The sequence below is a fragment of the Schistosoma haematobium genome, chromosome 4 (genome assembly GCF_000699445.3).
Source record: "Schistosoma haematobium chromosome 4, whole genome shotgun sequence".
NCBI lineage: Eukaryota > Metazoa > Platyhelminthes > Trematoda > Strigeidida > Schistosomatidae > Schistosoma > Schistosoma haematobium.
Genome location: NC_067199.1, coordinates 22,393,809 through 22,410,131, shown reverse-complemented (window position 1 = coordinate 22,410,131; position 16,323 = coordinate 22,393,809). Strand labels below are relative to the sequence as shown.

Here is a 16,323-nt window from a genome sequence, read left to right as displayed (position 1 = left end):
TAGTTAGATACTATCTGTCGCTGACCGTCCTTAAATATAGGACTGACTATAGCGTCCTTCCAATCTCTAGGGAGTTGAGCAAGTGAAAGGGGCATGTTGAAGAGTGTCGCGAGCGGTTTTGAAATAATGCCCGCAAGAGATGACAGCAACCGTGGATGTAACCCGTCAGGGCCCGGTATCTTACCAGGTTTGAGGTTAGTTATCAACGGAAGGACAGTTTCCTCAGTCACCTGTACAAATTCAATCAGTTACTTAAAACCATAGGTCGTCCCTATTTCAGTGTGTTGCTTATGTTACTATTGAATCTTTTCAAACGTAGCACGCAACGCGAGAATCAAAACAAGAGCGAAGTGAGCCTCAATATACATTATCAATGTAGACAGTTAGTGTAAAGTAGATAGTGTATTTTTACTCATGTCGTGACATGAAGCCACATTTTAAGATGTTATATCAAGCAAAAACGTAATATTTTAGTTAATCAACCTAAGTACTGGTGAATTCAGATTCAGATTTGTGCAGTTAGGCAGTAGGCCTGAGGCCCATGTTATTCCTGTCTTAGTATTCTTCTACGAGTGTCCAGTCTTCTTCTGAATGAGTAAATTAAAGCTACTGACACCACGGCTCAGGGCAACAGGTTCCGAGAATTGATGACTCGGTGTGAAAAGCTATATGCCACGGATATTTTGTTCGTTCTTAGCATTTCTACTATCTTGGTATGCCTTATGACATGTCTCGATCTAGTGGGAAAGGGGAGAATACATTGGGTTCAACATCATTTCTTAATATTCTATACGTCAAAATCAAATCTCCCCTTAGCATGCGATATAATAGAATAAGTAGGTTTAGTTTTTCAAGCCAGACACAGGCGCTCCCCATATGCTGCACATATTAACCTTTGTATTCGCAAAGTGCATGTAGACACACTTTGCCTCGTTGATAGGCATCAGACACTCTTTAGATCAGTTAATCACATTATTTAAGGTCGCCTGAAGTGCGCATGCATCTGCGTCATCCGTTATTACTCGCCAGATTCTTACATCGTCCGCGCACAATAACATTAGGGACTGTACTATGCTTGGGAGATCATTTACACACAATGTACAAGGTAAAGGACCTAGGACAGAACCTCGAGTTACTCTACTTAGTACTGGCCTCCAGGTGGAGCACTTGGAATTTGTTCTTACTTTCTGTCTACGACCTACTGGGAAATCCTTAAGCCATTTTAAGAGAGGTCCGGCAGTACCAAGATTTTCTAACTTCAATAGTAGTCTATTCGTCGGCACCTTGTTAAATGCCTTACTGAAATCTATGAAGACAACATCCACTGAGTTTCTGTTGTCTAGACTCTTTATCCAATGCTCCCTTTGTAAGATCCAAACTACGGTTTGGACCGATGGACAGCTGTCTGGATGAGTTAGATACGCACCCTCGCCCGTTTGAAACCAAAACAAAGTAATTGGGTAAGGTGACGGTTCTATAATTTATCATAAACTCAAGTATACATTATTACCTAAACAAATATGACCACCCATCTACCCAACCAATAATTGTTCAGTTGATCAAATCTCAATTACAGTAAGTAGAAAAGTTGACAAAGGATGCAAGAAAATTACCAGTCAAAACAAATAAATGTTATTCTATCCTGTCTGGATAGACCACGTACAGATTCGTTCAAAAGGTAATAATTGGTCGCTCTATAACACAGAGTGTTTTCAATTCTGGAAGAGTGCCTCAAATCACAACCAAAATGCACAATTCCAGTCAACACAGGTAAAGCAATCAAAAGGAGGAACAAACCAATATGGCTGCCGCCAAGACTGAGTATAAAGTAAAGCAACATAAGTGCAGTTCGGGAAGAAACACGGGGAATTAGTGAAAGTGTAGTAAAAATAAAAACTATAATAAAATACAAATATTAACAATTCAAATGTAATCAAAAACTAACAATGTACAACTGAAGGGATCAATAGGAACAAAGGGCAAGTATGCACATGGAGGGATTTTCACAAACACACAAAACATCCCAAATGAATCTTACACCCTTGCTATAAGGAGGTTTGTTGTGTAAGATAAACCTTTTCTGAAACCATGTTGTTCGCTGTTTAACATGCTTTTGGTTTCCACACATGCCGTTATGGTCTTTTAGACTATTCTTTCAAATTCTTTAACTACAACGCTGGTGAGGCTGATAGGTCTGTAGTTCGATGGAAGTTGTTTTGGTTTTGTTTCCTGTATGCGAGTGACGATTGCACACTTCCAGTTCGTAAGTGACACACCTTGGTCAAGGGACATATTGAATATCACAGTCAGCGGGGTTGCGATATATTGTGGAACGTTTCAGGATTTTAGGGTGTATTTCATCCGGTCCTGTTGACTTTTCCATGTCTAAGGTGCTAAGATCCTTAAGTACGTCGTCTCGATTAAAGTTCACAGTGAGCAGGAGGGTTGTTGACTTTGTGGTTGGGTCTAGTCCATCGACCAGAAAAAGTTCATTAGTGAAAACTGCCCCAAAATAGTTGGTCATTGCCAACTGCATTTCATATTTTCTCTGAGCTTTCCTTGATATTCGAGGAATATGTGTTAATTGTTATGTAGTGGAAACGAATGCCTGAATTTTTCCCAGGTACATGATTTTATCGGAACACAGCTATCACATCACAGAGTTTTTTTTTGTGAAGTCAGTCAATGAAATTCACGTGAAATGTCCCTTTTGTAGTGAGAATGACCGCTTAGTTTGTCAAGCATTGTGATGTGTATATTACCTAAACTTCTGTATGCCTCCACATATAAGTCCAGATGGCTAAGTCATTATTCTTTATACTTGCTTTTTATCTGATGACTGCCTTTGTTGCATAATTTAAGACTCTCTCCAAGAAATTTATCACATATTTTAGGAGAGTAGGTATTGATCTTCATTTTGCAAGACGTGAGTGTTAAGAAAGGCTTGGTAATCAGGAAACCTGATTTCCTTCCAACATAAAAATGCTCTACTTTTTATTGTAATATTTTACCATCACTCCTTGTATGAGATGTGGCTCTTCTCCCTCACATTTATATATCGTGTCCTCTTCAGAAACCGTGATATCATAGAATAAGACGATGATGGAGTGCCTACTGTTTCTAGATTACAAACAAGATAGTTAAGCGACATCGGTAAGACAATTTGAAATATGTGTTGCGAATTCATGCTTTTCATGTATTCACTTAATGTTATCACTGAAATATAGAGCATGCAAATGAGTTCGTTTATGCCGAACAGACCAATGACATTTAGATCATAGCGCAAATGGCCACAAGCGATGATCAAATATCTTAAGTTCTCGTGGTTAACACAGACTCCTTTATCCTTGTTGGCCAATCAGAGACGAAGGTAGTTAACAAATTTACCTACCGTTAGCAAATTTTCGTCTTGACTCGGAAAATAAAGTCTCATAAATGTACATCACGTAATATTACATTGAACAAAATTGAGTAGTGAGTGGATGCTTAATTCGTAATGGCTCTAGAGCGGTAAACATGCAACAATATACCGGGTATTTCAGGATAGCAACCACCTCGCTCTTCGGATAGCCAATGCCCTGAATGACAATGGTGTTACCGAAAAAAGTTAGAAAATCTGTTTGAGTTAAGCATCAATAAATGTTTACAATAATGTCGTATTAATCGATCCGATGAAAGACTGGGTCCAAATCATGGGTGAGGATTTTGCTTTCTGAAGGTATTGGAAATAAATACATTCAAATACTTGAGACGTGTATATGTGCAATTATGGTCTACTTCGCTATTGGTATCGCTCCATAAATAGATTTAATCCCAAAATTTTAGGTTTGTCATGATGTAACTGCCTAATCTATAAAATCTTACGTGGAGGCCACATTATTATCTACACCAACTCACCTCATCGTAACAATCATCAATATATGATAAGGAACACATTTAGGTCAGAGATAGAACAATTTATTCAACATGAATAAAAGGTATATAACAACACTAAACAATGATCACGCCTGAAACTTCACTGTGAATACATGAATCATGAGAACAACGTATATTTGGTAAAATAATATCATGAATCTGATCAGAGTATGATTCATTTGGAACATTCAACTTAATAAGATCGGAGTTATAGAGTTTACCATTAGTTGCGGCGAAATATTTAGTAGTTTTGCAGACTGCCTGTTAGTGTCCAATTTTATCACCTATAAAGCATTTATCATGACGAAATACACATGAATTATATAAGTAAAGTTTGCCACACGACAAACATTTGTCAAACTTGTGCTTATCTTCGTGACCTACTTCGCTACTCCTCAATGAATTGTTATCTGCACAACCTTGAGTGCTCATTGGATTGGGATGGCGTAGTAATGTAGTGGAATTTTTGATGTTCTGATGAATCATTTTATAAAGTTTTCCTCCTTTGCAGCATTCAAAGTTTGTGCACTTTACATGGTCTAGTAGTAGTTCCTTGAGAGCTGCATAAGAAAGTGAAATAGGCTTTTCAGGATGTGCCACAGTTTTTAATAAGCTGTATGCTTATGTAAGAAATGAGCCTTAACATTAACATCCTCAACATCTTACTTGGTCGGACCTTTCCATATAATTCTCAAAAGCATGGAAATCTGAATGTATGTCCAATCATTCTATCACAGGCTCCATTCGACGTCAATATGATGATTTGAAGTATTTGAGTTATTATACGAACTAAGAATTCCAGAAAAAAACGCAATTTAGCTAAGATGAACTAGATGAACACGAACAAGTGTATTATATTTGAAATTAAAAATCAGGCAGTCATCAACTTTAAGTCAATCACTAGTACATACAAACACCTTATCTTTCCTTTCCATCCAGAACGGATCATATGAGAGGACATTCTAAGTAAGTTCACAAAATGAGATCTAACAGTCCACATCGAAATATCCAGTTCCCGTTTGGAGTAGCGAATTACTGGGATTCTTTATTAGTATACTTAATATCGACACCTATCAATAAACAGATAGGATTCCCACAGTATTACAAATTGCACAGTTGAATTTAAGTCCATTGACATTATGTCCTTACTATTGGAGACATTTTTTGATGAAAATTTGATTTGAATTTCGAATACGTCCTGAAACATTTTTTCAGGTTTAAGTCATGATTGTTAATTTAAGGTAACTGTTCACTCACTTCGTTTGGAACTGTTGTACTTACTTGCGAAGTCCGAAAACTGATGACACTGAAGGTCATATTCCTGAACAATGAGTCAGACGAGACGGGAACAACGTTTTTCCATCCGAAGGTTGACAATTGTGTACGTATACAAAGTAGACGTAATCAAACTGATTTTCCAACTAAGAATTCCAGAAATAGAGCGATTCAAAGAAGGTAAAACAAGTTGAGTACAAATTTACGTATTATATTTAGAATTCGTTGTAAGCGCGCAGTCAAGTACAGAAGAATCATCAGTTGGTACAAATACCACAGTTTGTCATTTTTGTAAAGTGAAAGATACTGATATTCACGATTATAAAAACATTTAAATACGTCACAAGACATAACATGATATCATCTACATGCTAATATTTTAAAGATTCTATTTACTTAATTCACTTACACTTCATGAGTGCAGATTTGTTAAACAAATACAGTTCAAGCTTTTATTCGAATATTATAGTTTTGACAACTTTCAAAAAAGCCCGTCAGATGAATGAACAGACAAATTACATATAAGTACGGAAATTTATTTAAATGAGAAAGCAGTACTATGAGACTTGTAAGAATAGTTTCATACGTAATATCTTTTTAGATAATAATACAAACTTCTGCCGACTTACAGCTTTTGAAGTTGTAGATATGTCGGAATTTTTTATGAGATGTTAGTGAATGTCTGTATTCTGCTAAAAAACTAACTAAAAAACAAGTATGAATCTAACTGAAATTTCAAAGAAAAGAGCTTACATTATTCAAGATTGTAACAATCAGTGATTTTGCTTAAATGACTGGCTTATAATTAATACCAAGTTTTAGTAAAATAAGTGCTATCGAATAAAAATCTGCTTGTTTAAAACTCATTTCATTGTGCAATATTCACTACTATCTTTTAAATCTCATTTAACTTAATCGGTATTATCTTTTACTGACAGAATGTTTATGAATGCTTTGTAAGGTACTTATTTCGGACAATGTTTATTAGTTCTATCAAAAAGGCTATGAGAAAAGAACCATTAGTAGCTGCGTTTCAGTTATCACTTATATTCAATAAATGGTTAATAATATAAAATAAATATGAAACAGTATTTCAGTGCTCTGTATTTAGTTTTGAGACGATCATTTGAAAGTTTCAGGATAAGGACTCTGATTTTCGTTAATTACTAGCAATTAGTACAAGTTATTTTGAAGAGTTACTTATATTGAAGGAAATTTAAATTAACACTTGGAAAAATGATAGAGGTGATGTTCCTCGTCGAGGTATGCATTCATGCCTACTCCAAAAAATTTAAAAACGTCTATCAAATGTAGTAGTTGATATCATTTAATCGTAAATTATTAGTTTTCAGTATTTTACTGATACAGTTCGTTTAAATGGTATTATATGGAACTCTAATTAATCTTAGCAATACATTGTTGTTTGTTTGTCTTTCGTTTGTTTTCTCTCATCAAAACTATCGTCTCCTAGGAACTGTTATTTGGTAATAAGAATATATCACAAACTCACTATTCACTCTATTATGTTAAAGCAGGGGCTTAATAACTTAAACACACTAACATATTCCACACGAAAATCTAAGCTTACTAACACAGAACATCTCGTTTCTGCATTGAGAACATAAGTTCCAAAAATAAAGAAATTACCGATTTTTTAACAGAACTAGCACAGATTTCTGGATTAAAATAACAATGAATGAACACTAACGAATCTAGATACAAAATTAAGGAGAGTTCGTTTAATTTGAATATACTTTAATAATTAATTCGCCAAAAGAAAATATAATTCAGTAAGTTATCTGAATTAACACATAAGAGAAATTAAGTCATTAGCTTCGAGAGTGAGTTTGTCCAGAATCTCTGATAAATATGACAAAATTTCTAATATAATCTTACATATTTTTTGTTTTACTTAATAATTCAATAGAAGGAAGTTTAAACAACGGAAAATCTTATTCGAATATCAAAATGTTACAGCGTTTAGTCATGAATTTTATTATTAAACGATGTATAATATGCAGAATATAGATCACTCATTAAATATTCACGAAATAGTGCCAATTAATCATTGGAAATGTACTGATACGCCGTCCTTTTGAAAACAACATAGTTTTCTAATACTTAACTATTCAGGAGCCATGTGCTATCTTCCACTTAAAACTATCTCAACCACTAAATTATTGATATTACAAGTAAAATTTCCCTTTTTCCAGTCCACAATTGTCCCTGAGAAACCTATATGACTCTCTGGAAATTTCTCTTTTCTAGTCTTGACTTAATAACATTAAAATTTAAATACATGTAAAAAAGAGTTTCTACTTGAAATTTTTCGACTCATAATTGGATTGTAGGTAGATGAACAGTTTAGTAATTTCATGACATATGAAATTTGTTTACGTAAAGTAGCCAACCAACAAATATAATTGAGCAATAAATGTAAATTTAAACTGTTTGATTGGTGGCCTGAAGGTCATATTGTGTTTCTGATCATGAACCATCTCAGAACTTTGTGATTGGATAAATCTCTTATAATAATAATGGTAATAATAATAATAACAATGTTAATGTTTATTGTCAAAGTAGAAGTAAGCTAAAACAATGGACAATGTTTGAACGATTTAACGGAATAATGCTTTAAAGTTTCAACAAAAAAATCTTGTAAGTACTTATTTCAACATACATTTTATTGTGTTTTTATTAGTGTTCATATCTACTTATTAGGTTAGAGAAAATTATTGTTGAGCATTAACCATTCTGGATTAATGTTATTTCTATTCTATTTTTGTAAGATATTTCACAACAAATCCCGAAACATAGCATCTTAATGGAAACTCAATAAGATATCGAAAATCAAAATATAATTCATGAAATTATAGAGTTTGTCTGTACACCATTAGCGCTCTTAATATAATCTGTGTAACTGTTGTACAAAAGAGAAAGAAATTGGTGTCAATTGTGAACAGAAAATAGACAAAGCTCTATAGCACATCTCTAATTCGTGAAAACATTGTTCTTAAAGTGTTTCCCACATATTATAAAGGTATGATGGATAATAATATATTCCGAAAAAATAAAGAACTAGCTCTTGGTCTTTCTGTTAAATGGTTTTGTCATTCCATTGACAAGGTATCTTAAGACCTGTTTATTATATTCATGGTCATTAAAGCCATAAGTCGTCAGTATAATTTATCTATATCTGATGATTCAATAAAGTATATAGCTCTGGTTTATTTGGTTTGAGTCAAGGAGTGGAATCTAGAACATGTGCTTCTTTCTTTTTGGAACGAGTTAGGTGGATGAACTTGAATTCAAGTTTTGATGTCTGCATTCAAACTAAAACACACTATCCTTCTGTTCATACATCTAGCACAATATCCATTGAGTTAGTGATTTTAGATGTCCAGTATAATCATCAGTAGTAGGATCCAGGTGCATCTAACTGATTATTCCTAAGTAAGAAAAAACCCTAGTTCTAGATTGTAGTCTTGACCACATAGCAATTATGTTAACATATACAGTTCTTCTTAAACAATGGTTTCAACTTCCTGTCTTCTAAATATTTTGGTAAAATTTTAATATAATTCACTTATAAGCAAATAAGTAGACTGTTTTAATGTATTCTATCATAAAATCTTATTAGTAAAACCGAAATAATACAAAGAGAAATACATTTGACCACCACTGGTTTAGGTGTTGTGCTATATGCTCCAATTATCTGAATTTTTTTATAAAAGTACCTTATTAAGCTCATATTTCTTCATTTAAGTAATAAAACAATGAGAAAATAGTTTTGTTTCCATGTAATAGTCCTATTCATTATAAATATTGAGTATATGACTTTAATTTGACTTTTTACTCAAATTACTGATCTTCATTGAGTGAAAATATATCGATCGATTTTTAAAAAAAAATAGAAATTACTTTAATTTAAGCCAAGATAGTTTTCCACTCATCTATCTATATACGCACATATATATCTTTTACAGAATAGCTAAAATTTGAATCTATGAACTGCCCTTTTTTTGTCTGGTATGTTTAGTTTACATTTTAAAAAATGTACACATTCAGACAACAAATAATGTAGATTATTCCAATGAACAAAATTGGAACTAAATAACTCATCTGCATTTGATTGTTATTGAATGACATTATTCAATAAAATTCCAAAGATATAAGCAAATAAATATCTCATATGATGAGTGAAATGTTAAAACAAAAACAAAAACAAGAAAGAAACATCAATTAAAGGCATTAATCAAAAAGAAAAATCAGATAAAAACTAACATACTGTTTCTTAACGAAATAAAAGTCAAGTTCTAGTTCACATGTACATATGTACAATGAATTACCTGTCATGTAAAAGGAAGACAAGTTCATATATATATATATATATATATATATATATATATATATATATATATATATATATATATATATATATATATATATGAAACAGGTATTCAATATACACTGACACTGTTATATTTTATTGACATAAATTCAATTGTAATATGAAACCTTTAAAGAATGTTAACTTATATATTTTCTCATAAGATATATTCTAATACTAGGGTGTGGCATTAAACACATAAGAAACTATTTATAGTTGTTTTATTATATTTATAATAGAACAGATACACTGATTCCTTCAAGACATTGTTAATTAATTTATTAAAATATTCAAAATTATAATTATATGAAATAGTGTAAGTTTTATTGTTCTATTGTATGAATTTCATATTATTACTATTATTATATGAGCTAATTAATTGTTCTTTCAATTATAAGTATCCATAATCACTTCGATTTTGATACTGTGGACTATAATTGATCAGTTTTTTTTTTGGTGCATATACACACTTCGAATGAAATACTTCAATAACGCCATTAGTTTACCATGTAATTTTTATTTATCTTTACTAAATAGTTAAATAATAGTCATAAATGAAAATATTAGTAAGCATTCAATATGTTAAAATATATCTTATAGCAAAACTATAATTTTCCATTTCTTAATGAAGAATGTTATTAGAATAACAATTAGTACTGTTCAATGAAACAATTCAAGATCATGTAGTACTGATGAACTTGAAAGGAATTTTTATATGAATCCTTCAAATGTTTAGTTTGTAAAAATTTTTGTCATTTCAGGCACTTTTTATATATTTCAGAGAAGGGTCCAAACTATTTTTTGTACAGGAATATATTAGTTCATTTAATTTTGATTTGTTCTAGCATGTTACATTTTACATGAAATAAAACTTAAAGTATTTAAATTCATGAATAAGTAATTAGTTTAAGGTTAATATACCTTATAATACATTTAAGAAAGGTATATTAACGAGATGCAATTACGAGTCTTATGGAGAAGTCTAACATTGGCTGGAACTATTAGGTAAATTCGCTGCTTGTTTATGCACTATTAAAGAGATTTAATGGATAAGATTTATGAATCAGATAGTTGACTTGAATGAATCCTTTTTAAAAAAACATTTTTGAAATAATATTGCTGCTTCAACCTGATTCATAAGTAAAATCTCAAAATCAACCAATGATTTCTTCGATTTATTGATCCCAATGAAACCTTCAAGTATCATAGACCCAGTTTCAGACCTTCTGGAAAAAAAAGGAAATTATGCGTTGGAATTGATACGTTTTAAAGTAGATTAAGTTTGATGAAGCATCTTATTTATAAATTATTTTATGTGATACGTACTAAGTAATTAATACCTCAACGCTTATGCTAATTTTACATATAGATACCAAATTATTTTGTTTTTCCAAATTTCTCAGGACAAAATGTCAATTCAGATTTCATAGCAATGAATAGACCCTATTTAGCATGTAACAACTATTATTATTTTCAGGTAGTCAATAGCTAATAAAGACTTTTTGTATATGCATATTTACTTACCTAAAGTTTATAGAATCATTTTCCTAAGTAATAATTCAGGCCAGTTTTTATAAAGAGGATAATGTTATCTACATGTAACACTCATTTAACTCCAAAATATATTTTAAGACTAAATAGTTCACGTTTGAAACTAGTTGGGGAATGTCACTTCCCCAAATGTTGAAGATACACCAACTTGTTGGATTCCAGGTCTACATTTGGAGTTTATTCCTAATTACCTTTATTCATATGATATAAAAGCATGGTAAATATTATGTTCGATCACCTAGACTACTGAAAGAATTACAACCCGAATGAGAGTATTCTGTGAAAAATAATGACTGAACAAGCACGAAATTCACTGCTACTCAGTCATCAATAAATGTAAATTCAGAAAGTAGCGAACATCTGTTTCATCCTAATTTAAAAGATTACAGTAATGATCATGCTTGACCTCAAATGATCCCAAGAAACTTAAAGTGTATATTGGTTAAACTATGTCTCTCTGTGCCAAATTATTGTAAATATACATTTTAATTATTTACAAGTAATAATGTACAGTAAGAACAAGTGTAAGGTGCATGAATATAACTTCTTCACTTGTTGGTTTTACATCTTGGTTCATTTGTTATTGAAGGTAACTATGCCTATAAACTTAATAAAATCAAGATCTATAACTTTTTAATTAATAATAACTCACTTAATTTCTGAAAGAAAACTATTTACAAATAAAAGACGGATTCAGAGTTCATATTTCCCTGTTTTTGTTTATTTGTTTTGTTCAATATTTTCGTTGAAAACTTGTACTTCTTACAACATTTCTGTTTTTAATAATTTGTGAATCATACATATATCAACACATTCATTTATGAAATATATCAATAAACACATTCAATTTATGTTTACTAAACTGATTTTACAATGGTATCAAAGGGGTAAATGTTATTATAAAGTTAATAATTGTTGTCATGGATATTAGTAAAGCTTTAAATCCAAACTTAATGCAATTTAAAATAATGCTTCAGTTTCTAATGAACAATTTTGTAAACTCATTCAAATGTATAAATGTCATCATCTACTAGTTAAGTATGTGTTTATTTGTGATTCTACTTCAAACATTCAAAAAAGTTTAATTCAATTCTTTGTAATCGTCAACTTATAACATAATAAAACGTCCTTTGTTACCGAATATTAAAATTACGTTGAAGCTTATTTTGTTGTTATATGATTTCATTGACAAATAAATTAATCAAATCAATATAACATATAGGGTCTTTTGTTATTAGAAATTCTTTCATTACTCTTGTGATATTTCAATTTAAACTATGATAAACTGGATAAAATTGATGCGAAAAATTGTAAACTAATTAATGACTATAATATGCATTGAATCAAAAGTTTGTTTAATACTTTCAAAAAAGTACACATTAAAAAAAGTATGTTCCTCCTTTGTTATATTAGATCTAATTCATATGTAATATAAATCTTCTGTAAATGAATTTGAAACGTATCCGTGACAATTCATCTGGTCTAATTTATCCGATCAGCTAATAATCAATAGTTTTCAAGCTTTTAAATATACCTGTTGTTTGTTTTGAGATAGAAACTTTTTACAGACTAGCGATTTCTCACCATTATCTCTGTATAAGCTAATTCAACAGATCATGAGAAAATATATTAGAAAATAAACTAGTTACTAAATTTTCATAACAAATGCTGTATGATTTTAGGTAGGAGTAAAAATTTTAAATATCATGTAGTGAACGAGAAAACAAATGGAGACTGTCAAATGTATTTGAACTTGAAATTACAGAATCTCTTAATAAAATCTGAGAACCATACAGTAAATACTTCATTTGAAAAATATCAATCTATCGTCTCAGACTTTATTGTTCCCTTACTTCCATACCAATCACTCTCTGTTCTCGTTTTGTTCTCTCCGATCTTCCCAACCTCCTACCTCCAGGCATTCTTCTTTTGATTCGTGATACATATTACTAGTATTTGTTGACATCAATAGTACATACCACAATCATAGTCGTCATAGAAAATGCTATCTTTGTTCTTGCTTTGTTTAAAAACCTTATGACTTGCCTTTCGTATTTTTCTATGTTTGACATTTTAATTATGCTGTTGGGATTTATAAAATAACTTTGAATTTCATTATTTTTCTGATGATTTTTTTTTAAATAAACACACGTGAGACAGCGACTACCAGCGGGACCTAGGACTCACGTTTCGTCCCATTTGAAACTCATTAGCTGGATGTACCTGCATTGGATTGTGCAACGAGGTGAATTTTATTTTAGTTGTTTCAGTCTTATTGTTGATATTACTGGTTGTTAGTGACTAGTCCCATTAGTTGCAGGGAATGGAATAATCATGATGTATAGTTAAAGATGATAAATAATGCGGCTTAAAATTAATCACATTCAATTTATTTTTATCATAACGTCATTCTTTATCCTTGAATTGGATTCTCTGTGATCTATATTTGTTATCTTTCGTTTTTCAGCTTGGTGGATATGATATTTCTTCACCCCTGCTTCACATTTTAATAGTACAGTATATTGCTCAGTTGATTTTTGCCATACCAACTTGCACTAGAACCTATGATTTCTATGTCACATATAATCAATGAGTGACTAACCTTGTACTAAAATTCTAGTGACTTGCTAACTTGACATTTACCATCACAATATTGTAACATAGAAATTAGTATCTCACAAAAGTTTTTACTTGTTTCTAGTTACATAAATTAAACAAGACATAAGTGGTATTTTATACCGAACATCAAAAAGACAGTATTAAGCTGATAAAGCACCATTTAATATTTCATATACATAAGTACAAAAACTTTGTTCACCTATCTCTTTTTATATCAGTATTTCTTCTACTTCTAGCTTGGTTTTTAAACCATGGAAACTGTTCGTGGTCAAAGTGACTCTAATGATATCAATGAACATAACACATTAATTTCAATAAATCGCCCTCTATTCACTAAAGAAACGTTTCATCAATATGCAGGATATAAATCGAACTTAAAATCCCTAACTACTTGGCAACAATGTCTACATATATTCATGCCATTTATTCAAAAATGTTCTCAAATATTAAGAGTCAATACAAATGAAAATACTTATAAAGACCGTGAAGAAACGAATGAAGAATTCTCTAAAAAAAGTAGAAAACAATCAATAATTGACAACTGTCAATATTTTATGACTCGTTTCTTTAAATGGTTGATTACTTATTTTCCATTCATCCAGATTCTGATGCAATACAGAGTGAAAAGTTGGCTTTTCAATGATATAATTTCAGGATTTACAGTTGGAATAATGCATGTACCTCAAGGTTAGAAATGTTTAATATCTATTATATCATAGAAAATATAGTCTTTAGTACATATCGTTATTTAGCTGCTAAATTCTTTGCATTTCAAATATATGAAGCGTAATGATAAAATTTTGATAATAAGAAGGTAAGTGTTAGACAGTATAAAACCATCTGTTTGACATAAGACATTCTTGATTCTTCCACTTTTATGTTCATCAGGTTTGAAATTTCTCAGAATATCTGCTCGTTGAAGTTTGTGATTATATATTAAAGTATCCACTTAACGTAAATAGCTATCGTTTTCTATAACTTAAAAGTATACGTGAATCCGGTGAGTTGGGTTAGGGTTGAAAATATCATTGCAATCTTCAGAACAGTAATTTCCTAGTTTATAGTTTCGAATGAATAACATCAAGTTATTCATTGATATTCAAAGGTGTATGAGATTTAGTGGGAGTAATTTTTTGACACTAAAGATTTCTTATATACTCTACATGAAAGCCAAGCATGACTGAAAATAAAGTCATAACTTGAAATGTATTTAAAGTAATTTGTTCGTAATTCGACATGAAGAATAGAAATAGATTTATCTCTATAACTGATCATTGAGAATTGAATAGCTAGACAGAAATGAGTTTTAAGATTGTATAATAAATTTCCATTGACCACCTTATGTCTACAATTGCATTTTGAGCAGTATAACTGCCTAAACAAAGACATAAGGTGTCTATTGTCAAATTGAATATAGGTAAATCATCTTACATGTGATGCAACAAACATCAATCATTTTCTTTGAATAAAAATGTGTAATGTATTCTAAACAGAAAAATATTGAATTGTTTTTAAATTTGGATTGTCTAATGACTTCAAATGCTGACTTACATAGCATGAAATTACTAAAGACTATCATATTAAAACATAGTCAGCGTTCTGTATCATCAAGCCGAGCTATTTATCTAAAGTCATTCGTCAATAGGCGATAAGTACCGATGTGTTCAGCCAGAAGATGGATAACACAAGAAACACCACACATGAAGATGACTATGTTATGACTGAATAGCTCACAGACAACAAGCGCAACTCAGTATATGAGTGTTTATGTAAACACTGTTTATTCATGACAGGTGGGATTAGACAAGTATCACCGAGGACACTGGTTGACTGTCACACTATATCACAAATTAACTAGAGATATCAAATTGTGACGTACTTTCCAGGGAACCTGAAGGTATTTTGCTCAATCCTTAGTTAAACTATAGATACAAACTGTTGATTAGTACCTAACTAAGACAAAAGAACTATCCAGCTTTTCCTGACTTTTCGTATAGACTCTGACTGTGGCAAAAACTAAGTGGTAAAGAATTATATAATTTTTACTTATTTCATATAGAATTTTACCGACTAGTTTCTGAATTGGGAATGGAATTTACCATAATTAATTTTTTTCCTTAACTGTTTTAGGCATGGCTTACGCTTTAGTTGCTACACTGCCACCAGTATATGGACTATACACTTCATTTTTCCCATCGCTAATCTATTTTTTTCTTGGAACGTCCAGACATATATCAATAGGTAAGGTTTTCATTTATATTGTTGAATAAATTTTGTATATTCTAGTTATAAAGCCAAAACCATTGGTAGGGTGGTACTTTTAATGAATAGTATTTCATATAGTCAAGGTATAATACGTATTCAGGAACTAGAAGTGATATTAACGAAATTGGGGTAAATTATTTCAATAGAATTAGTTTAAACCTAAGTAATCAAGTTATTAGAGAATATAGTTTTGTTAGTATATGTATATATTATTTTAACACATAGATATTAGTACAAAGAGGCACCAAATACATATGCGCCACACAAATCCCACTTGATATGTGTGAGGGCTGCGATACTGTCCGGGT

General features: G+C 31.1%; 2 protein-coding genes across 3 annotated transcripts in view; one reads left to right on the top strand and one right to left on the bottom strand.

The window, feature by feature from the left end:
• Positions 1-4,643: 4,643 nt before the first annotated feature.
• MED20 (mediator complex subunit Med20) overlaps positions 4,644-16,323 on the bottom strand; it is a 94,146-nt gene continuing 82,466 nt past the window's right edge. For both annotated transcript variants that reach the window (XM_051215975.1, XM_051215976.1), the window contains 2 exons: positions 5,197-5,336; positions 4,644-4,704 (listed from right to left, as the gene is read on the bottom strand). The gene's annotated coding sequence lies outside the window, so the exon portion shown is untranslated. The remainder of the gene's footprint in view (positions 4,705-5,196; positions 5,337-16,323) is intronic.
• MS3_00007665 (uncharacterized protein) overlaps positions 7,760-16,323 on the top strand; it is a 40,586-nt gene continuing 32,022 nt past the window's right edge. The window contains exons 1-3 of the mRNA XM_051215977.1: positions 7,760-7,848; positions 13,987-14,437; positions 15,881-15,991. Coding sequence (XP_051066524.1) covers positions 14,002-14,437; positions 15,881-15,991 — 547 coding nt within the window. The 5' untranslated portion in view covers positions 7,760-7,848; positions 13,987-14,001. The remainder of the gene's footprint in view (positions 7,849-13,986; positions 14,438-15,880; positions 15,992-16,323) is intronic.